The following is a 25,121-nucleotide window of genomic DNA, read 5'->3' on the forward strand; positions in this document are numbered from 1 at the left end:
TTCAAAAGCCACAAAGAAGCCCATAGAGAAAAAAAACACCCAAACTGCACAGTTCAGCGGTGTCTTCATGACGTCTCATTCACTTTGCTTGGACATTTAGCCCGTGTTTACATGTGTAAATGCCGGGTTTTTCTGCTGCATTTATGGGAAAAGGAATTAAAAATGCAGCAAAAATGCAATAATCAGAAAAGATTGTTATTGTATAATTTGGTGCAGATCCTGCAAAAAAAACAAAAAACACCGAATTTCTGCAATGTGTGAACATAGTTTCACAGACACAAAAGCCACATGTCATATAGTGATGCTTACATAAAGATGAGAAAGTTCTGGTTGATACGACTATGAATGAATGAACAGTCCGGGGCTTCTGCTCAACATCCCTCACTGCCAAATGTGTATGGTTTGGGGGCGTAGCTAAGAGCATGGTCAAAACTTGCTGCGGCGCTTTGTTCCCCTTAAGCGGGCTTTACACGCTACGAGATCGCTACATCAATCTCGTTGGGGTCACGGATTTTGTGACGCACATCCGGCCGCTGTAGCGATCTCGTTGTGTGTGACTCCTAGGAGCGATTTTGGATCGTTGCAAAAACGTCCAAAATCGCTCCTCGTTGACATGGTGGTCCTCTCCCAATTATCGTTGCTGTCGCTTGGGCTAAGTTGATCCTCGTCCCTGCGGCAGCACACATCGCTACGTGTGACGCCGCAGGAACGAGGAACCTCTCCTTACCTGCCACATGCCAGCAATGAGGAAGGAAGAAGGTGGGCGGGATGTTCGTCCCACTCATCTCTGCCCCTCCGCTTTGATTGGGCGGCCGCTTAGTGACGTCGCTGTGACGCCGAGCGAACCGCCAACTTAGAAAGGAGGCGGTTCGCCGATCACAGCGACGTCGCCGAGCAGGTAAGTACGTGTGACACTGCCGTAGCGATAATGTTCGCTACAGCAGCGATCTTCACATATCGGCATAACGATAGGGGCGGGTGCTATCACGCTCGCCATCGCTAGCATCGGCTAGCGATGTCGCAGCGTGTAAAGGCATCCTTACTGTTCTTCAAAAGTTGGGAGGTATGGAAAACACTGGTCCAAATAAAAATTGGTTCAGAGATGGAAACAATTGAACTTAACTAATATTGTGCTGCTGAAAAAGACTATGATGCTTAAATTTGCTGATTGGGTCTAATTTTCAAGATCTGGAGAGAGACAACCAATCACATTACCAGTTGCTATTTTTGCATGGTGTGCCCCATTAGGAAAGGAGTATCAATGAAGAAGTGAACTATACATTATGCAAATATTCCATTTGAAATATGCCCAGTATCATAGAAACATTTCAGGTGAGTCAAGTGAGGAAAACGAGTGCGCTTGGTGTCATGAAGTATCTTCCTCTCATGACTTTCTGTCAGCAACCTCAACTGAAGAGTAAAGGCCCCGTTATATGCAACGACGTATCTAACGATATATCACCGGGGTCACGGATTCCGTGATGCACATCCGGCATCGTTAGAGACGTCGTTGCGTGTGACAGCAAGGAACGACCGTTAATGATGGAAAGTACTCACCTTATCGTCCATCGTTGACACGTCATTCCTTTTTAAAAAATCGGTAATTGTTGAGCATGCAGGTTGTTCGTCGTTCCCGAGGCAACACATATCACTACGTGTGACACCTTGGGAACGACGAACTGCAGCTTACCTGTGGCCGCCGGCAATGCAGAAGGAAGGAGGTGGGCGGGATGTTACGTGCCGCTCATCTCCGCCCCTCCGCTTCTATTGGGCGGCCGCTTAGTGACGTCGCTGTGACGCCGCACGAACCACCCCCTTAGAAAGGAGGCGGTTCGCCGGCAACAGCGACGTCGCTAGGCAGGTAAGTAAGTACCTGTGACGGCTCCAAACGATCTTGTGCGCCACGGGCGCAATGCACAACCGACGGAGGCGGGTGCTTTCGCTAGCGATATCGCTGCGTGTTACACCCCCTTAAGGCTAACCTCTTAGTTTGTAGGGAATGAACACAGCCAATACATATGCTAAATATCTCTTTTTTTTTTCTTTTCTTCAAATATTCCTATAACAGTATTGCAATACCAGAGTTCCCTTATTCATTGTTGGCATTTTAGTATGCTGCTGTGTGCGTTTTGTAGTTATGTGTTTTCAGCTAGCACCTATTCACACCTGTTGAATGTGCGGGTCAGTCTTTTTGATATGTTGATAATTCGTAATAGTGTTTAGACATGATTTAGTCATTTGAATAGTTGCCAAGTTTCCTCTAAACAAATATCTGAAAATTGGAATAATATAATATTCTGTATCTTTATATTTGCAAAAATAATAATAGTTCAAAGCACTGAAACTTTTATGCATTATTTGTAACAATAAAAGGAAAACTCTTTGATATCATAGAGAAAACAACCAACTAAAAATGTAATTTTCATATTTGAATTCAGGAGGTGAAAATCATGAGGTTAAACCATTTCATAACTAAACCTGACAACTTTTGAAAATATGTAGAACAGTGAAATTGGTCATGCACATTTGATATAATGTGAGATTAAGGACCAGAAAGAAAAATTCCCATAAAATATAACCTTTAATATATCATTAAAAAAAGGTATAAAATTTACCAAAGTGTAACACTCACCCTAATAGTGTAGGGGCAACAAGATAGGTAAATATTAAAAGGGGGGGGGGATATCCCTAATTTACCCCTAATTTATACCCTACCTATAAATGGAAGGTATGACACCCTAGGGTTGTGGCACCCCCATTCACCGACGGGAGACCCTAGAGTAACCCTAGATTGCCCTACACTGCACTAATATGTGCACAAAAAGTGAATTTAAAATAGAAACCTAATAGTAAAGATTGTCAACATAATAGTATTTGAACTATCCGTTACCTTTGGATGTGTGCTTTGGGTCATTATCGTGTTGGAGGATCCATGATCTTTTACTCAAACCAAGTTTACTTACACTAGGTAGGACATTTCAGTGTAAAATCTCTTGACAATTCTCTGATTTCATGATTCTTGTGATATGGTCAAAGCCTTCAGTGCCAGATTCAGCAAAGCAATCTGCCATAGAACATTTTCCCACAAGGATTGTGGTTTGTCAAGGTACTCTTTGGCAAAGATCAGTCTTTTTTATGTCTTCAGCAATGGTTTCTTCCTTGACCTTCGCCCATAAAGCTCTGCTTGGTTTAGTGTGTGGCATATAGAAGTTGTCTTTGGATATTTGATGTGGTGTTTTCTCTACCATTCACACCAAATTGAAGACATCTGTGGTTAATTTAACTCTACACCCACGTTCAGGGAGGTTCTTGACAGTTCCATGCTTGGCAAACATCTTAATAACATTGCACACTGTTGAAACTGGGATACCAAGGTTTTTTTATGGTTGTCTCTCTGCTATCAGAGTTTACTGACAGGTTTTGGCTCTGAGTCTCACTTTTCCTTGTGAAGATTCTGCTATTTAAATGTATGTTCTTTCCTTTGGGTAAGATAGGGTTAATGTAAGTATTCCCTGCCAGCAAGCAATCTCTTGACGATCTCAGGTGTTTCCATTTTAGACCACTCCCAATCTCTTTATATACCCTCTGTTACCAGCAGAGGGTGCCCGTTATTCTCATTCATTTGCATGATTGGCCTGGAGGTGAAAAGAGTTGGTGTAGACCTCTCTTGAAGTTGCTTCGGTGGCTACAGTCTTGGGTCTTGGGTTTTATTGCAATGGTGGGACTAGTGATCCTTACCTTCCCATTCACTAGCCAGGATTTACTGCAGGGTCCCTCAGGGTTTCAGGTTCCTCCTTGGTGACAGGTGAAGAACCTGTATAGGGACTGGCTAGGAGTGCAGGGTACCGCAGCAGGTAAGTGGAGGAGGTGTCCATCTTCCCTCCCACAAGCAATAGGGCCCCCACTGCTATTGTGTCCCCAGTGTACACCTTGTTTGTCATGGTGTTACCCCTGTTAAGTTGTATGTTTGGCCTCACGCCAGACCTTCCCTTAGTCTGCGCCATGACAGTCTTTGGAGATGGCCTTATACCTTTTGGAAGTCTTGAGTTTGCTAATAATTCTGATGTCCTCAGAAAGCTCCTTTGTCTTCACCATTGTGACAAAGAAACAGGGCCTACTATGTTGCTTTTTAAAGCACTGAAGTCATCATTCATTGGCTAATTCCTGTCACATGGGCACCGACAATTTATAACAGGTGATTCTAATTTGTAATTTACCACAAGTGAGTCAAAATGTGTTTCCATACTAATTTAATGTAAAGGGTGCCAATACCAGTGTCACAGCAAGCTTTAGGTTCTTCTATTTTTCCCTCGCATTGTTTTTTGTTTGAAATTGTTGTTTATCATTTGCTCTTTTGTATTTCACATGACTGCTCTATACAAAAAAGCGGTTTCACTTGATTCAATTTTTCAGGAGATATTACACATTATATACTTAAAGTTCATGGGTGCTGTCATGGTTTTGACTCCCCGACCACAGGGCAAGGGGGCGGAGCCTTTATCCCTTGGCCCAGATCTAGGATGCTTTAAATAGTGTCATCCCCGATGACCCAGTGCCGGTTATAAGCTTAGCACTGCTCTGTCTGTGATTGCTGGTCTCTGTAAGTGTTGATCCTGACCTGTTCCTCCTGAGCCCTCGCCCTCTGTCTGTGTCTGTTCCTCATCCCCGTTACACCGTCTAGCTCCAGTTGTTTATCCCCCTCCTACCTCCTCTTCTCAGTTGTTCCTCTGGTATTGACCTCGGCCTGACCCCGACCTCGCTTCTGCTCATTCCTTTGGTCTTCATCCTCCCCGCTCAGTGTATGACCCGGCCTGCTTGACCATCCCCCACACGCCTCACGGCATCTGCTTTCCGGCTTGTGAAGAGAGTTACTGCACCAAGCACACACGGCGTGTCAACCTTCTCACTGACTCGGCACTGTCTAGCTTCTGTCCTGCAGGGCTCCAGCTCCCCCTAGTGGCAGCCTGACAGGTGCCAATAACAATAAGCAGGACTGTATGTGCAAAAAGTAGATTTACAAATCGTCTGCCATAAGTATATAACACTGTAAAAATGTTGTAAGTCAATAATTTTTAAGTCTCGTTTATAAGGTTCAGAAATCCTCACTAGCACTTGATATTCAGTTGACCCCTTCTGGTCACAACTACTTGAGTATACATGGAAAACTAGTTACTAATACAGCTCTTAAAAATATGTAGAGAATATGAAATTAAAAGATAACTTACACATCTATCTTCAGATCCACAAGCAATCAACCGCCCACAAGGACTAATTGCAACACCACATGATTGATAGCGATTTATATGACCTTCAAAGTGGCGTACACATCTAAAAAAAATATGCAAAATTAAAATGAAGAACATTAAGAGAAGTGGAAGAAAAAGTGGCCGGCACATGATCAAAATTACACATATAAGATTTTGGGATTGTGAAAATCAAGGACAGCACAAGAATGACATTAGTGTGCTAACCCTGCACTTGCTGTGAAAACCATTGTAATGGATAGAAAAACACTTTTATCAGCAAAAAGTCACGGATAGTAAAAACTGATACACTTACTAAACACTGATGAAGATCAAATCTACAACACTAAAGGCCCCGTCACACGCTACGATATATCTAACGATATGTCGGCGGGGTCACGGAGTTTGTGACACACATCCGGCATCGTTAGAGATGTCGTAGCGTGTGATATCTCCGAACGACTGTTAACGAGCAAAAATACTCACCTTATCGTTGCTCGTTGACACGTCGTTCATTTTCATAATGTCGTTCCTCCTTCTGTGCGCCGGTTGTTCATCGTTCCCGAGGCAGCACACATCGCTACGTGTGACACCCCGGGAATGACGAACACAGCTTACCTGCAGGCCCCGGCAATGTGGAAGGAAGGAGGTGGGATGCTACGTACTGCTCATCCCCGCCCCGTCCACTTCTATTGGGCGGTGCTGTGTGACGTCGCTGTGATGTCGAATGTCCCTTCCCCTTCAGGAAGAGGATGTTCGCCGGCCACAGTTACGTCGTTAGGGAGGTAACTACATGTGACGGGGATTAACGACATTGTGCGCCACGGGCAACGAATTGCCCCTGACGCACAAACAATCGGGCGGGTGCGATCGCTCATGCGATCGCACGATATATAGTACCGTGTGATGCCACCTTAACTAATTAATATCAAGTTACAGTTATCAACCTTTTCACAATGTGTGCAGAATTACTAGGCAATATGTATTAATATAATGATCAATTTTTTTATTGAAGAATTACAGTGCTGTCAGTCAATCGAAAAGAATTATATACCTAAATATTTAAGAAAGTGAATATGAGGTTTTGTCATACTTAGGCGAATATCTACTTTATGTGTGCAGTATTTTTATGCAACTAAATGAAATAAGTAAAATCTCTTATCACAATTGTTTATTTTCATCTGCTAAAGTGAGAATAAAATAAAATAAAAAAAAAAAAGTTCCCCCTGGAAAACTCCTGGACAATGCATCAGACTTCTTGTTTTTAGACCTTGGACAATATGTTATGAACACATTAAACCTACTAAAAAATAATGACCACCAAGCTTGTCTTGGTTTAAGCTGTTTTGCCAATGCGAGGTAAAGAAGATTATTATGGTCCATAATTACAGTAACTGGATAAATAGCTCCCTCGAGAAATGCCAGTTTGATAGCTAGTTATTCCCTATTACTAATGATGTATTTACGTTCTGTCGGAGAACACATTTTGGAAAGGAAGGCACATGAACATAGTTTACCAATAGACGGACACTGAGACAATACAGCTCCCACCCCCACCTCTGATGCATCAACATTCTCCATGAAGGGAAGAGATAGATAAGCCCGTATCAATACAGGTGCTGACGCTAAACATTTTTCAGTCAAACACATTTAAAGCACCATCAGACCAGTTAGAAAAGTCTGTACTTTTTTTCATTTAGTCATGTCAGTAAGAGGTCTTACTATGGTCAAACTTTTTAAAAAACTTTCTGGAATATTTTGCAAACCCAAAGAAATGTTGCAGCACCTTAAGGTTCTCAGGACGGTCCTATTTTAATATAGCCTGTAGCATAGAGGTATCCATCCTAAAATCCGAAGTGGAAATTATGTGACCCAGAAACGGAAGTTCCTAAATGGCGAATACAAGTTTCTCTAATTTTACGTACAATTTGTTCTCTCTGAGTACCTGTATAACCTATTTAACATGTTTCAAAAGTGACCCAAAATGCTGTGAATAAATGAGAATGTTATCCAAGCAAATGATAACAAATTTCCCCAACAGGTGAGCAAATACTTAATTCACAAAGTTCTGAAAAGCCGCAGGCGCATTGTTAAGCCCAAATGACATCACCAGATTTTCAAAATGACCCTCTGGCGTATTGAATGCCATCGTTCACTCATCCCGCTGTCGGACCTGAATCAAATTATAGGCCCCCCTGAAACTGAGTTTGGAGAACCATTTAGCACCGGAAATCTGGTTTACTAGGTCCAGAATGTGTGGCATTTAATAAAGGTCACAAATTATAATCTGGTTAAGCTCATGGAAATCCAGACATGGATGCAGTCCACCATCCTTCATTTTGACCAAAAAGAAACCCGTAGCCACAGGGGACAAAGATGGCCTAACTTGACCATTAGTAAAAACTGTCTGTTATGTACTACTTGAGAGCTTGTCTCTCAGGACCGGGCAAATTATACAGGCTGCACTTAGGCAACTTGGCCCCTGACTTCAACCTTATAGTGCAGTCAGAAGGTCTGTGCTGCAACAGTTCCTGATATCCCTTTTCAGAGAACACCATCAAATTATGAGAAAGGATTCAGGATACTGGTGGATACTGCTGAGATACAGCGCTGACAGCTGCACTGTACTGCAATGATCGATCATTGCAGCACAGTATAGCTGTGATCAGAGCAGCAAAAGGTAATGTCCCATATAGGGACTAAGTATAAAAGTTTCCAAAGTTAAAAAAGTTAAAATCTAAAAAAAAAATCAAAAAATAAAGAACAAAAAAATATTCCAATAAACAGTTATATTTATTTAAAAAAAAAAAAAATAAACACAAATGGTACCACTGAAAACGTCATGTTGTCCCACAAAAAAAACAAGCTGCTAAACAGTTCCATCAACGAAACAATAAAAAAGCTATAGCTCTCAGAATACAGCAATGCAAAAAATATTTTTCAAGCAGTAAAAGCGGCAAAACATGAAATAAATCCTATATAACTGTGGTATCGCTGTAATTGCACTGACCCAAAGAATAAAGCTGCCTTATCACTTTTACCAGCAAGACAAAACAATCACTGATGTTGGGGAGACCAGCCAGAAAAAACACTGCCGGCAGCCAGCAAAGGCGCTCAAAACAGTGAAATCCTAGGTGCATTGCCCCCTGGGAATTATGCAAATCAAAAATAGTCTGTGGAGTCTCTGTTAGGAGTCTCAACACAGAAACTAGCCAGATATTCCTCCAGGAAGGACCCAGCCAAGGAGTGGCTTTTCCCAGAGGAATATCTGGCTAGTTTCTGTGTTGAGACTCCTAACAGAGGCTTCACGGACTTTTTTTGATTTGCATAATTCCCAGGGGGCAATGCACTTAGGATTTCACTGTTTTGAGCACCTTTGCTGGCTGCCAGCAGTGTTTTCTCTGGCTGGTCTCCCTGAGATCAGTGATTGTTTTGTCTTGCTAGTCTACTAGGCATTGCTCCCACCTAGCCAGAATCCTACTCCACACTGATGAGGGGCAATACCCCGAAACAGCTCTCTGTGGATGGATACCTGGCCTTGGTATTTCCCTTGTCATATCTTTAAACTTGTCAAAGAGTTGGATATTGACTAAAAGGGCCACTTAATATGGTGGTTATGGTGGTCTCCTAAAAAGAGCCACTCCTTGGCTGGGTCCTTCCCGGAGGAATATCTGGCTAGTTTTTGTGTTAAGACTCCTAACAGAGGCTCCACAGATTTTTTTTTTATCACTTTTACGACACAGTGAACTGTGTAAAAAAACAATTTCTGAATTGCTGTTTTTCTTGATTTTGCCTCACAAAAAGTGGAATAGAAAGAGATCAAATAATATTATCTGGCACATAATGGTACCACTAAAAACTCCAATTCATCCCTCAAAAAAACAAGCTCTCAGATGACTCTGTTAGCAGAAACATAAAAAAAACTCTATAGGTTTCAAATTCAGTGATGCAAGAAACATTTATTTTGTAAAAAAAATAAAATAAAATCTGTTTTAGCTTGATAGTAGTCACATCTAAAAAAAAAATAATCTGGTAATGCTGTAATCAAACGTAACTGAGGAATAAAGATGCCCTATGCCCCAACCTGTTATGGACATGGTTATGGACTGTTATGAGCATTAAGAATTATATGAAGCTATCCAAAAACCAGACTAAAAATGGCATTTGAACTGTACTCAGATACAGGACTTTCTGGTCATAAGTGAATCATGCTGACTTAGCTTAATATAAAATGATGAAACACATACATATACAGTTAGGGCCAGAAATATTTGGACAGTGACACAAGTTTTGCTATTTTGGCTGTTTACAAAAACATGTTCAGAAATACAATTATATATATATAATATGGGCTGAAAGTGCACACTCCCAGCTGCAATATGAGAGTTTTCACATCCAAATTGGAGAAAGGGTTTAGGAATCATAGCTCTGTAATGCATAGCCTCCTCTTTTTCACGGGACCAAAAGTAATTGGACAAGGGACTCTAAGGGCTGCAATTAACTTTGAAGGCGTCTCCCTCGTTAACCTGTAATCAATGAAGTAGTTAAAAGGTCTGGGGTTGATTACAGGTGTGTGGTTTTGCATTTGGAAGCTGTTGCTGTGACCAGACAACATGCGGTCTAAGGAACTCTCAATTGAGGTGAAGCAGAACATCCTGAGGCTGAAAAAAAAGAAAAAATCCATCAGAGAGATAGCAGACATGCTTGGAGTAGCAAAATCCACAGTCGGGTACATTCTGAGAAAAAAGGAATTGACTGGTGAGCTTGGGAACTCAAAAAGGCCTGGGCGTCCACGGATGACAACTGTGGTGGATGATCGCCGCATACTTTCTTTGGTGAAGAAGAACCCGTTCACAACATCAACTGAAGTCCAGAACACTCTCAGTGAAGTAGGTGTATCTGTCTCTAAGTCAACAGTAAAGAGAAGACTCCATGAAAGTAAATACAAAGGGTTCACATCTAGATGCAAACCATTCATCAATTCCAAAAATAGACAGGCCAGAGTTAAATTTGCTGAAAAACACCTCATGAAGCCAGCTCAGTTCTGGAAAAGTATTCTATGGACAGATGAGACCAAGATCAACCTGCACCAGAATGATGGGAAGAAAAAAGTTTGGAGAAGAAAGGGAATGGCACATGATCCAAGGCACACCACATCCTCTGTAAAACATGGTGGAGGCAATGTGATGGCATGGGCATGCATGGCTTTCAATGGCACTGGGTCACTTGTGTTTATTGATGACATAACAGCAGACAAGAGTAGCCGGATGAATTCTGAAGTGTACCGGGATATACTTTCAGCCCAGATTCAGCCAAATGCCGCAAAGTTGATCGGACGGCGCTTCATAGTACAGATGGACAATGACCCCAAGCATACAGCCAAAGCTACCCAGGAGTTCATGAGTGCAAAAAAGTGGAACATTCTGCAGTGGCCAAGTCAATCACCAGATCTTAACCCAATTGAGCATGCATTTCACTTGCTCAAATCCAGACTTAAGTCAGAAAGACCCACAAACAAGCAAGACCTGAAGGCTGCAGCTGTAAAGGCCTGGCAAAGCATTAAGAAGGAGGAAACCCAGCGCTTGGTGATGTCCATGGGTTCCAGACTTAAGGCAGTGATTGCCTCCAAAGGATTTGCAACAAAATATTGAAAATAAAAATATTTTTTTTGGGTTTGCTTTATTTGTCCAATTAATTTTGACCTCCTAAAATGTGGAGTGTTTGTAAAGAAATGTGTACAATTCCTACAATTTCTATCAGATATTTTTGTTCAAACCTTCAAATTAAACGTTACAATCTGCACTTGAATTCTGTTGTAGAGGTTTCATTTCAAATCCAATGTGGTGGCATGCAGAGCCCAACTCGCGAAAATTGTGTCACTGTCCAAATATTTCTGGACCTAACTGTATATCTCAGAAGAAGCTCTTTTTGACATTTAACCAATAGGAGACGTGTTACGTATTTTTGGCTCCTAGCCAACTGATTTCTTTAAATGTATGTGGATTTTTGCAATTAAAACAGTCATATTTTCTATGCAGATCCATGTACATCTCTTACTGGTCTGTGTGGATAAATCCAATAGCATGCTACTGATAAAATGACTCATATTATGATTTGCAATGTAGGCGGATGTAAGATGTGGATGCATAACTTGATTGCATCACCCTAAATTATGCCCCCCTTATCACTTATACCGCAAGGTGAACAGTGTAAAAAATAACCAAAGCTAATTCTTCAACTCCTGTCAATTTGTTCATTGTGTCTCCAAAAGATCGCAGTAAGGCTCATATTTATCTCGTGCTCCATACTGAGCGCTTACACCAGGGATCACGTGTAAATCACTGAAAAACATGATTGAAATAAAATTTCCACCTGAAAAATCAATGTAATGAGGCAGAGGGGGTCATTTTAAACTCCTGTTTGGCCTCTGGTGCGGCGATGTCCATCTTATTATGGACCTTTTTGTGCATGCACAAAAGTGCATAAATCAACAGTTTTGTTCACCTTTGAAATGACTGACACAGCTGAATAGAGGCCAAACAGAGTCCGGAGTAAAGGGGGCTTTACACGGTAGTGATATCGCTAGCAATTTCTAGCGATATCGAGCGTGTAAGTACCCGCCCCCGTCGCGCATGCGATTGTTTGTGATCGCTGCCGTAGCGAACATTATCGCTACGGCAGCGTCACACACACTTACCTGGTCGGCGTCGGCGCTGTGACTGCCGAACAATCCCTCCTTCAAAGGGGAGGGACGTTCGGCATCACAGCAACGTCACCGCAACGTCACTAAGCGGCCAGCCATTCCAAGCGGAGGGACGGAAATGAGCAGGACGTAACATCCCGCCCACCTCCTTCCTTCCGCATTGTGGCAGGTAAGGAGATGGTCCTCGCTCCTGCGGTGTCACACACAGCGATGTGTGCTGCCGCATGAGCGATGAACAACATGGATAAACAACCCTTACCGATTTTTGAGTTTGGGACGACCTCTCCATGGTGAACGATTTTCACCATTTTTGAGGTCGCTTAAGGTCGCTCGTCAGTGTCACACGCTGCAATATCGTTAATGATGCCGGCTGTGCGTCACTAACAACGTGACCCTGACGATAAAACATTAACGATATCGTAGCGTGTAAAGACCCCTTTACTCTGCTGCCTCATTAGTGAATGGATCCATAGGGGGTTTCACCTGAATTATGTATGTCAGAGATGTAGATGGAAAACTCGATGTAAGTGCTCAGCATAGAAAACAGTATAAATGTGGACTGATCCACAATGTTTTCTACCCAATCACCACCAAATAGCATTCAACTCAATCCACAAAACACAAGTCCCCACTCAGGTCCGTCATCTGTTAATGGAATTATAAGGAACTTCCATGTTACTGGTAGCACAAAGGCTCTGCAAAAAAGCCCCCTCCCTCAAAAAAGAAATCCAGCGAAATCTGCACTCCAAAATCCAAATGCCCCCCTCCCTTCTGAGCCCCACAGTTAATGTCCACATATTTCACACTGTTGTAGTGAGGAGAGACTGCTTAAATTACGGGGTGCAGATTTCCAGGAGCACGAGTTTTGCACAATGTATAGGAATTACAGTGGAACCTTGCTTAACAAGAACAATCCGTTCTGGGACTGTGCTTGTTAACCAAGTAACTGATTTAGCAAAGCAAGATTTCCCATAGGAAATCATGGCAATGCAGACGATTCGTTCCACAACTTGTTAAATGTCCCATCCTGGTCCCCTATTCTGTCATTTCACACATGCACAAACGCACACAAACACGTACAAACACACACAAACTCACACAAACACACACAAACACACAAGCACGTACGCACACGCACATATTATATGCTCACCTTACCTTCCATTCTATCGCCGGTCTCCTGGAATTTGCTGTTCTCTGGTACGGGGCCGGGCTGTGTATCGGGTTACCATAACGATGAGGGAGGAACTTCCGCGGCCAGAGCGCTGATGTCAAAGGCAGAGCCGCTTGCCTCTGATTGGCCAGCGCGCTGCCTTTGAGTAGCGGTGACAGGAAGTTCCTGCTTCGTCGCTATGGATGCCGATGTACAGCCTGGAGTGGAGCGGAGCGGTGAACTACAGGACCCAGGAGACCGGCGATGAAATGGAAGGTACACATATTATATGCTCACCTTACCTTCCGTTCCACCGCCGGCCTCATGGTACTTGTAGTTCGCCGCGAGGACGTCGCAATGTACCCGGAAACTACAAGAACCATGAGACCGGCGGTGGAACGGAAGGTAAGGTGAGCATAATACTGTATGTGTGTGCGTGCGTGTGTGTTTGTGTGTGTTTTGTGCATACATGTGTGTGTTTGTGTGGACTGCAAGTGCGGGTCAGAGCGCGGTGGATGTACGAAAGTGTGTGCGGTGAGGATTTTGCTCGTACAGTAAAGCTTTCTCGTAAATCGAGTTACAAATTTACAGAAAGCTTTGCTTGTTAAGCAAAATTCTCGTTAAGTGGGTTACTCGTTAAGCGAGGTTCCACTGTACTATATACTTGACGGTGAACAAGGACTTATTTGTAATTTTTAATTGTGCAACATTCTTTACGTTTTTACTTCATGGGTGTTTTCCAGTGACTAAATTGTCACTACTGCCATAGATAAATTCCAAGGGAAGTGTAATTTCCAAAATTTGGTCACTTGTGAGACTTCTGCTGTTCTGGCACAGAAGCTCTGCATGGAGCCTATTCTAGGAAAATTTGTATTCCAAAAATGAAATGGCGCGCCTTCCCTCCTGATTTTTGTGGTTAAAATTGTATTTTGTAATTTTCATTGCTCAATGTTATAAAATTCTGTGAAGTACCTGGGCGTACTCTCTAATCATCTAGATAAATTCCTTAAAGGGTCTACTTTACAAATTGGGGTCACTTGTGGAAGAGCTCCACTGTTTAGGCATATCTGGGGCTCTCCAAATGTGATGAGGTGTCTGCTAACGATTGTAGCCAATTTTGAGTTTAAAAAGCCATATGGTGCGCCTTGTGAATTTCTCCTGTTACTCTTGTGAAAATGAAAGATCTTTGTGGTAAAAATGTATAAAATTATGTGAAGTATCCAGTGGTACAAGGTGGTCACCAAACACCTAGATAAATTCCTTGAAGGGTCTAGTTTTCAAAATGGGGTCACATGTTAGGGAGCTCCACTGTTTAGGCACATCAGGGGCTCTCCAAATGCGACATGGTATCCTCTATCTATTCCAGACAATTTTGCGCTCTAAAATTCAAATGGCCCTCCTTCCCTTCCGAACCCTGCTGTGCATCCATACAGTAGATTTCCACCACATATGAGGTATTGGTGTACTCAGTACAGGTTGCACAACATGTTGTAAGGTGTATTTTCTCTTGTTACTGTTGTGAAAATGTAAAATTTGGGGCTCAAGTAACATTTTTGGGGGAAAAAGTAAAATTTTTAATTATTTTCTTCCACATTGCTTTAGTTCCTGTGAAACACCTAAAGCGTTAATAAACTTCTTGGATGAAATTTTGAGCAGTTTGAGAGGCGCAGTATTTAGATTGGCCTATCAAAGTCAATTCACATGTGATGTGGTCCCTAAAAAAAGGTTTTGTAAATTTAATTGGAAATATGAGAAATTGCTGATGAACTTTGAACCCTCCTAACTTCCTAACAAATAAAAATGATGTTTCCAAAATTTTGCTGATGTAAAGTAGACATTTTGGAAATGTTATTTATTAAATATTTTGTGCGACATAACTCTCTGATTTAAGGGTGTAAAAATTCAAAGTTTGAAGATTGCAAAATTGTTAACATTTTTGCCACATTTATGATATTTTTTACAAATAAATGCAAAAATATTGTCCTAAATTTACTACTATCGTGAAGTACAATAAGTCATGGAAAAACTATCTCAGAAACACCGGGATCCGTTGAAGCGTTCTAGAGTTATAACCTGTCAAAGTGACACTTGTCAGAATTGAAAAAATTGGCCAGGTCATAAAGGTGACAATAGCCTGGGTGGTGAAGGGGTTAATATAGTTACATTGCAACACAAACACACAATGCAACTTTTAACAGATGCAGACCTGCTAGATATTTGCAAACTAGTCTGATATATTAACTTAGGGGTGACCAAGTGACCACATTACCTTTTTTTCTATTGCAAAACAGCACCCTAATACTACGAGAAAATCCACGGTCATAGCATTATATAGTATATATGCAACACAAGTCTATCTTTGGATTACCTACTAGCAAAAGCAGGAAACTACAAAAACTACAAAGACTGGATAGTGCACTAATGTAGAACTGTGTGTAATGTCACTGAGTACAATTCCTATCTTTCTGGTGACAAAAGCTTGTTGATAGGTTCTGGATTAAGAAACAACTGGGTTAAAAAAACAGTTGCAATCAAAATTATTCAATTGTAAGTTAGGTTTATTAGAAACATTTACAAAGTTTCTGCTGTTTGCAATAAGCAATTAAAATAAAAACAATTCAAATAGCTTTATACTATAACAAGCCATTTCTCAAAAATTGACACAAAATGAAAATTTTAATGGCTAGCATAGTCTCGGAATTAGGGCTCTCACACAGCACCATAAAAATCGGATGAGAGCTATTCAATTTTTCAGATAGCACTCGGACCAATGTTATTCAATGACCAATGGAAAAAATTGCATCAGGATTTCACTATGAAATCGGATGACACTCAATCATTCAATTCTATAGGTGCGTGTAAATCATTGGATTGACTGTACGTACTAGGATGACATGACTGCAGTCTAATTTCCGTGCACTGACACAAGGGAGAAGATGGAGAAATTTTGTTCTTTATCATCTCCTCAAAGTCTGCTCCAAATGTCTCATCCGAGAGAATCAGATCACACTATAATGCTCACGGCTGATGATGATGAGGCAAGAGTGGACCCACTGGACCAAATGGGGGACCCAGACTTACTCTTTAGTGAAAGAGGCTTAACTAAGTGCCTAAAGTGTCAGGTACCACTCCCAGGGCATTGACTGGGACTGTGGCATCTGACTTCCAGTACAGGAGACGAGCTTAGGTAAGGACACAGGTGCAGGCAGGTACTGGTGGGATGACTAAGGATGACAGGTAGGCGGGTAAGGACAGGTATGGTCGACACAGCAGGTTAGAACAGTATGGTAAGGCAGACACAGGTACAGGTGATGGACACAGGAATAACTGGACCTGACGACTAGCAGACTGGTAGACTAACTAAGAGCACTGTGCAGACATTTTCCCTAGGCATTTCTGGGAAATGCCATGAAGGCAGTGTAAGAGGATGTCCGATGTGTGCATGCACGCCCTAAATGCATACCCACGAGACTTGTGCAGCATGCACAGACCCCGGGATGAGGAAGGGGCAGCAGCACACGTGGATGACTGGGGGAGTGCGGGGGAGGGCACGGTCTGGCTGTGAGGTTGAGTGAGCTGGTGTCCCAACACTATGCTGACACTCAGATCAAACTCTTATCAGAGTTTGGTCAGACTATTATTTTTCTAATCAGCCCACTTCTCTTGGATGAGAGAATCTATGGCCGTCTAAACCCAGTTTTATTCTATTCCCTAAACACAATCCATCATAACAAGACACGTGCAAATCAGGTGTTATCTCAAGCAAACCTAATTCTTCTAACCAAGGGCTTCATTAGAAAGCCAAAAGAGGGTCAGATGTGTATCCAACAAAAAATATATAGAAAGCCAAAGTCAAACAATATGGAGATTAAAAAGCATAATTTTATCAGCAATAAATAAAGTACACCTCATTATAGTTTTAAAAGCTGTGGATATAACAGTAAAATGCAGTAGAGGTGGGGCAGGAGAAAAATATTCTAATGGTAATAAATAATGATAATAAATAACATGTATTTATGCTAAAACCGCAAGTGGTAGCAGAAAAAAATGATAAAGGAGCTTATTATATATGGGGTACAATACCACAAAAAAGTGCAAGTGCAAAAAAGCTTAAATTGTTTAATTAATAAAAGTTAATATAAACAGATATTAAATATATATAACTAGATGATGTTTGGTGAGACTATGAAGGATATCACAATAAATACATATCTGCACAGCTCTAGTTTAGGTTCACACCCAGCATGTATATAAAACAAAAAAAAATCCCATAGACTTAACAACGGTTGCTATACCAATGTGACGAATACTTGCATAAAAGTTCACATACCAAAATAAGTTCTGTCTCTACCTGTGGTAAGTTCCCTGACTCACATTTTGCTACAGCTTCTTCATGAGGGGCTTAAGGTGGATGGACAAGATGGTGCTTTATGAAGGCTCCCATCCAGAAATGGCAATGTGATTAGCGCTGCCGCCATCGTGCGGGCACCTGGAAGCTCCTGTCTTGGAATTCTGCATCACAGTTCCCCGCCTCCCGCCGTGATGTCAAGGAGAGAGGGTTGGAAGTGGGAGATACTGAGGATACATCATCATTGAGACCGGGGCGCCGACGACAACTGACAGAGCATACTACTGGAGTGCAATAAGAGATCATTGTTGCGGACATAAGTATTGATATATGAAACAAGACATTAAAAGAATAATCTGATAAAAAAGGACAAAATACAAAATAATGTGATGTGGGTAGAGACAAATTGTGAAAGTGAAATGAGTGAAATCCAAGAATGAAGTGCAATTCATTATGCAAGTGTGGGCGTAACAAAAATGAGAGTGTGTATGGACACACAAAGAGAACCAATAATGAATATATAAAGCATATGTGAAATAGTGTTGAATTTGTAATGGATAAATGTGAAGAAAGACAACATTAAAACAAGCTAATGTGAACTTAAATACAAAATGCATACATGAACAAATATGTAAAAAAAAATGTGTGAAAATTTGTATTGATCAAAAGTCATAGTAATGAGTAATAATGACATGATGTGAAATAAAAATGTGCATAATAACAGGCATGTGTTCAACAAAAAATATGACATATCTCTAAAATAAATAATCTTCGAAAGGGTTGCAGAGTGGGAGAAGCTGCTGTAGGAGCAATTGGAGGGAGTGCTGGCGCCATATTAGACAAGGAAGCCATAAAACGTGTATTTTGACCTGGTGTTACAGGATACAAAAGAGTACACCAAATTAAAAACTGAAATATTGGTGTGCCTGGGTGTGACAATGACTGTCAGGGCACAATAGGTTCACCGCTCACTCCCAGATGTTTGATATGCTACATCCAGTCCAGAAATGGCTGCAGCTCGAGTCCTCTGCTCAGCGCAGATGGTGGAGTGGGTAGTAATACACAAGTTCGTCCACTGGTTTCCAAGGTCGATGCAAACATTTCTGATCTACCCTCACCTGTTAGCTGCACATGTTGGCTGATCAGATCAGCCGACATGTGTGGGGAAACATGCGGGCTCACCGCACGAGCCCGCATTATAGGCACAGAAATGACCCTGGACATACCAGTACATCTAACGTCATGAAGGGGTTAAAGTCTGCAACAATAAAGCAGATCTTTTTAAGTGATCTCATACAACGTCTTGTATATAAATAATAAATGCAGCATTGCAGGTTACAAAATTACACATAAGTAGTGTTCCAAGCCACAGATTTACTGACAGTTAATTTAAGCATAGTGTTTTTGCATTACTATCCAAAGCAGCATTTCTGGAACCACATAACCTCAGAGGTTAAAAATGACATTACTTCATCAAAACAAATTCCAGCCACAATGTATGCATAATGATTATTTTTAACAAAAAGTTAGAAATATATGTATATGATTTTAGCCACATATTTTAACAAGTATACATAACTAAATTCACCACATAGGTCTTTGTTGAACAACCTACACTCAAAAACTGATCACATTTCTGCAATAGTTTTTTTTAATATACTAAGAAAAAGCTATTACAACAAATTAAAAACAAACTAATTTTGTAAACTGAAAGCTTTGTTAATATGCAAAATGTCAAATGATGTGTTAAGTAGCACCCCTGCGGTACCAGGTGCCACAAATGTAACCTGTGGAAATCCAAACCCCAGAATATCCGTGCCAGCCAGTACACCAGCACCTTCAGGACACATACACAACCCCGACACCAGACTGGGAGACTGCCTAGCAACAGGTAAAAGGGAAAAGCACTGACTGGATAGTAGCCACCCAATCAGTAGGTAGAGACCCAGTGAGGGGGAGGGGCCAGTGGTCAGTTGGAAGTTGGAGGGAAGAGGAGACAGAAGTGTAGTGTGGGAGGAAGAAGTCAGAGAGGAAAGTGTGAGGAGAGGAGTGAAGGAGTAGAAAGTGAAAAGTACAGAAAAGACCTGAAGAGACACCGAGTGCTGTAATAGGAGTGAGGGACTGTGGAGTATGGAACCAGGACTCCAGGCACCGTGGGTTACCTGTGGAAGTGTAAAGCTGGTGTCACACACAGCGACAACGACAACGACGTTGCTGCTACGTCACCATTTTCTGTGACGTTGCAGCGACGTCCCGTCGCTGTCGCTGTGTGTGACATCCAGCAACGACCTGGCCCCTGCTGTGAGGTCGCCGGTCGTTGCTGAATGTCCAGCTTCATTTTTTGGTCGTCACTCTCCCGCTGTGACACACACATCGCTGTGTGTGACAGCGAGAGAGCGACGAAATGAAGCGAGCAGGAGCCGGCACTGGCAGCTGCGGTAAGCTGTAACCAGCGTAAACATCGGGTAACCAAGGGAAGACCTTTCCCTGGTTACCCGATATTTACCTTCGTTACCAGCCTCCGCTCTTGCTGCCAGCGCCGGCTCCTGCTCTGTGCACATGTGGCTGCAGTACGCATCGGGTAATTAACCCGATGTATACTGTAGCAAGGAGAGCAAGGAGCCAGTGCTAAGCAGTGCGCGCGGCTCCCTGCTCTCTGCACTGTGACATGTAGTTGTAGCACACATCGGGTTAATTAACCCGATGTATACTGTAGCAAGGAGAGCAAGGAGCCAGCGCTAAGCAGTGCGCGCGGCTCCCTGCTCTCTGCACTGTGACATGTAGCTGCAGCACACATCGGGTTAATTAACCCGATGTGTACTGTACCTAGGAGAGCAAGGAGCCAGGGCTAAGCGCGGCTCCCTGCTCTCTGCACATGTAGCACAGCGACGTTATGATCGCTGCTTCTGCTGTGTTTGACAGCTAAGCAGCGATCATAACAGCGACTTACAAGGTCGCTGTTACGTCACCGAAAATGGTGACGTTACAGCGACGTCGTTGTCGCTGTCGCTTAGTGTGAACCCAGCTTAAGACTCCAGGAACCATGGGACGCCTATAGAAGTCTGGATCCAAGGCTCACATGACTCAGCACAATTCGGGGTGCAGACCCTAGGACAGTAGGACACTTTATGGTCAGCTGTTAACTCTGTCGGGCAAGAAGATCTCTAGGGTCAATCGCCAACCCAAAAAGTCTAAAGCACAAGCAGCAAAGAGGGGACTGGGGACTGAACCCCTTAAATAGTCCAGGCTGCTTTCATTAGAACCTAGACTATAGAAAAGGGACTCCCAAGTAGCTCTAGGCCACGGGAGTCCAACCACAACAAGTGTGCACGGAGGACAGCCAACCCAGGTCACAGCTGGCATGAAGAACAAGGGGAGTGGGAACACCTGGAACCAACACCAGCGGGTCCAAGTACCACAAGTAAAAGCAAGGCAAGATGAAACTGCAACACTGGTAAGGACTGTTTATTATCGCCTGTGCACTCACAGAGATGGTTCCCCACTACAATCCCAATCTTTCACTGCTGGGGCCTGTCCCTGTTTGCGGAGGGCACAAACACCTAAGCTGCACCACTCCATCAGCCCCAGCAGGACCCTGCAGCGGCGACCCCAATAGCCTGGCCGCACACCGCAAGTGGCGTAGTCAAGAACTGTTTTATTTTTAACGACTCTTCATTTAAATTTATCGGAAAAGAAAAAGTCTACAGACCAGCCAGAGAGGGTAACTATAGAAAAAAACTTTTAAACCACGAGAGCAAGTAGATTTTTACGCTAGAAACCAGAACTTCTACTGGTCTGAACATTAGGCAGGATCTAATAAAATGCTATTGAAGGTCTTTTAAAAAAATGTTTCTTCAGTATAGTTTTGCGTATATTATGTGCAATGGGTTTTTTCCTAATAGAGCTGGGTGGATTTATTATTATATATTGGAAAGCTATAATGCTTATGGTATAGATATAACTGATTGCGGTTTTGCACAATTTCTGTATTCTTTCAATGTGACATAGCAACTAGAACTTCTGCTGGTATGAGTAGTAGGTAAGATATAATAAAATGTTATTAAAGGTCTTTTCAAACTATTGCTTGTTCAATATAGGAATTCTATGTATATTATCTGTAATGGGGTTTTTTCCGAATAGAACTTGGTGGATTTATTATTATTGGAAAGCCTTAATGCTAATAATGTAGATGTACCGTATTTTTCGCTTTATAAGACGCACTTTTGTTCCCCCAAATTTTGGGGGAAAGTAAGGGGTGCGTCTTATAAACCGAATATACGGGGGGGTGTACATATATATATATATATATACTGCAGGGTCCGCTCTGGAGCGGTGCTGGGAGCTGGTGAAGCTGCGGGCGGCAGCGTTAGATCCCCTTCTCCTGCTCATATAATATGCACAGCCGCTGTCCATCAGCGTGGTGCTGAAACCGCATTGCGCTGATTGGCTGGGGCAGCGGGGCAGATTATATCTGCCTGCGCCCTCCTTTGATCGCACATGATTCCCCTGTGTTAGATATGGCCCCCATGCTGCTGCCCATAGTAAAATAAAAAAAGCTTTACTTACCTCCAGCGCTGATCTCCCGGTCTCCTGCTGCTGCTGTCTGTGATCAGGCACGCAGAGATGATATCACTCTGCCGTGCCGATCCCATGACTGGCATGAAGAACCAGGAAGTGGAGGAAGCCGGAGCTCAAATGCAAGGAGGGGGACACGAGGGGGGACAGCGCTGAGAAGGTAAGGAAAGAGTGTTTTATTTTATTATGGGCAGCAGCATGGGGGACATATCTAACACAGGGGAGATGTGCCATCTATAGTGGCCATGGGCAGCAGTGTGGGGGCCATATCTAACGGGAGGTGTGCCATCTATAGTGGCCATGGGCAGCAGTATGGGGGCCATATCAAACACAGGGGAGATGTGCCATCTATAGTGACCATGGGCAGAAGTATGGGGGCCATATCAAACACAGGGGAGGTGTGCCATCTACAGGGGCCATGGGCAGCACACATGGGGGCCATATCAAACACAGGGGAGGTGTGCCATCTATAGTGACCATGGGCAGCAGTATGGGGGCAATATCTAACAGGGGAGGTGTGCCATCTATAATGACCATGGGCAGCAGTATGGGGGCAATATCTAACAGGGGAGGTGTGCCATCTATAGTGACCATGGGCAGCAGTATGGGGGCCATATCAAACATAGGGGAGATGTGCCATCTATAGTGACCATGGGCAGCAGTATGGGGGCCATATCAAACACAGGGGAGGTGTGCCATCTATAGGGGCCATGGGCAGCAGTATGGGGGCAATATCTAACAGGCGAGGTGTGCCATCTATAGTGGCCATGGGCAGCAGTATGGGGGCCATATCAAACATAGGGGAGATGTGCCATCTATAGTGACCATGGGCAGCAGTATGGGGGCCATATCAAATGCAGGGGAGGTGTGCCATCTATAGGGGCCATGGGCAGCACACATGGGGGCCATATCAAACACAGGGGAAGTGTGCCATCTATAGTGACCATGGGCATCAGTATGGGGGCCATATCAAACACAGGGGAGATGTGCCATCTATAGTGGCCATGGGCAGCACACATGGGGGACATATCAAACACAGGGGAGGTGTGCCATCTATAGGGGCCATGGGCAGCACAGGGGGACGTGTCCCAGCACAAGGGGGATATATTCAATATAAGGGGGCCATATCTAGATTAAGGGGGGCTAAATTTATGATGGGGGGCTATGAGGGACATATACCCTATATGATTTGTTAGACGGACACTGGCATTATAAGATGGACCCCATTTAACATTAAAAAAAAAATTCTCTTTTCCTTCACCAAATTTGGGGGTGCGTCTTATAATCAGGTGCGTCTTATAAAGCGAAAAAATACGGTAACTGATTTAGATTTTTACACAACGTTTATATTTTTTCAATGTGGCATATAAAAAAGGATTCATCAGTATTTAATGATGTATTTATACTTATATTATGAATATGGAATTATTATGCAATTGATAAAGTTTAAAAAAATGTGGTTTTCATGTGGTTTCGTCACATGGTTTTAGTTTGTAACCCAATTGCAGATACTCCCACATCAGATGGTGACTTGAATTAGCTTGCTAATTGTGGGAGTGAGCACAAGGGAGGTATTTTGTTTTAAAAGTCTTTCTGTAACAATAGGTATCAGACCAGAAGAAGGCATCGCTGCCGAATGCGTTGTTTTCATATGTAACCACCTATGAAGTCGATATTGTAAATGCCGGTGTGATGAATAATCTTTTTAGAGAAGAAAATAAAAGTAAATTTTTATTGACACCACGGATTCCCAGTAGATTTTTTTCTACATTGGATCGTTTTGTGTGGCTGGCTGTCGTATCCTGCTTGGATCTGAAGGAAGGCATAATAAGATCTTACTCAGGCATACCTTCAGGGTGAGCTTTTCCTTGTTGTTTTTTTGTATTTTTTTCCCGATAAAAATTGCAGACCTTTCCATTTCGTGTAGAAGGGAAACTTGCAAAATTGGAAGTCTATCAAATACTTATTTTCCTCAGTGTATCAAATTTGCAAATTGTCACAAATATCTCAGGACTTTCCCAATGTTTTGGAAATAATCCTTGCAAATTTGCCGTGTCCCAAGGTGAAGGGAACTGACTTGTTCCCGTATTAATAAAATCCTCAACCTACAAGTGGCTACTTCATTGTGGGATTAGTGGTAGGAATGACAGTGTGGGACTAAAATGCCTCTAAATTGCCAACACCAATGTTAGCTAGGCTTGTAAAAAAAAATTGTACAAGTTCTATCTGCCATTTTGAAGGATAGCAATCATCCCTGTTATTCTACAGGGCCGTGCACATGTCCAATTTTGTTCCATGGATCGAGTCTGTCCAAGAAAATTATCGCAATATGAGTGAATTGCCTCCATAAATTGTTTGGCACTTGCCCAATTGTAGGTCAGTGGAAAAAATAGGACCGCACAGCATAGACTGACAATATAGAGAATGTGGAGAAATTTATTTTTCCCTCCACCACTGAGAAAATCGGATCACACACTGATCAAACTCCGATCAGAGTGTGATTAGCATAATTGGATGGATTTTCCTGAATGAGACAAAAATTGTCCTGTGACCTTAGCCTAATTATATGTGTATATATACAAATTTTTCTCTTACCGTAGTGTTCTTATATCCCATAACTTCAGGCAATCACCAATGGCCATGGTCACAAAAATATTATAAGCTTCAGCTGGCTGTGTGCTAAATGCAGAGCCCTAGGGGTACAGAAAACATAAAAAAGATTAATAAAATTTGCAACAGTCTAAGGATGTCAATCCGTCTAATTTGTAAAAAATAAAGTTAAGATATAATGGAAAATATTCCACACAAATTATCTAAAAGTAGTGATGAGCAGACCTGTGGATATTTGGGTTTGCCAAATCAGCACAAACTAAATTAAAATTTTGAGTTTGATGACCAAACCTGACTCTGAAAACTGAACCCCATACAAGTCAATGAGGATGAGAAGTTCAGGGTTGTAAAATAGCCATAGGAAGCGCTAGGGTACTGCAATAGAGGTTAAATGGTAGTACTATATTCCTGGCCTGCTTATCAAGGTTCATCAATATTCACTGCTTCCCCTACCCACCCTTTGTGCCAGTGTCTGTGATTAGTTGCAGA

The 25,121-nt window shown here is 42.4% G+C and overlaps 1 protein-coding gene across 1 annotated transcript in view; it reads right to left on the reverse strand.

Moving 5' to 3' along the window:
* Positions 1 to 25,121, reverse strand: part of WDR27 (WD repeat domain 27) — a 954,066-nt gene that overhangs the window by 299,684 nt on the left and 629,261 nt on the right. Inside the window, exons 21-22 of the mRNA XM_075339621.1 lie at positions 24,618 to 24,715; positions 5,226 to 5,328 (exon numbers count right to left, since the gene is read on the reverse strand). Of these exons, the coding sequence (XP_075195736.1) occupies positions 5,226 to 5,328; positions 24,618 to 24,715 (201 nt within the window). The remainder of the gene's footprint in view (positions 1 to 5,225; positions 5,329 to 24,617; positions 24,716 to 25,121) is intronic.

The sequence above is a fragment of the Anomaloglossus baeobatrachus genome, chromosome 3 (assembly GCF_048569485.1).
Source record: "Anomaloglossus baeobatrachus isolate aAnoBae1 chromosome 3, aAnoBae1.hap1, whole genome shotgun sequence".
Classification (NCBI taxonomy): domain Eukaryota; kingdom Metazoa; phylum Chordata; class Amphibia; order Anura; family Aromobatidae; genus Anomaloglossus; species Anomaloglossus baeobatrachus.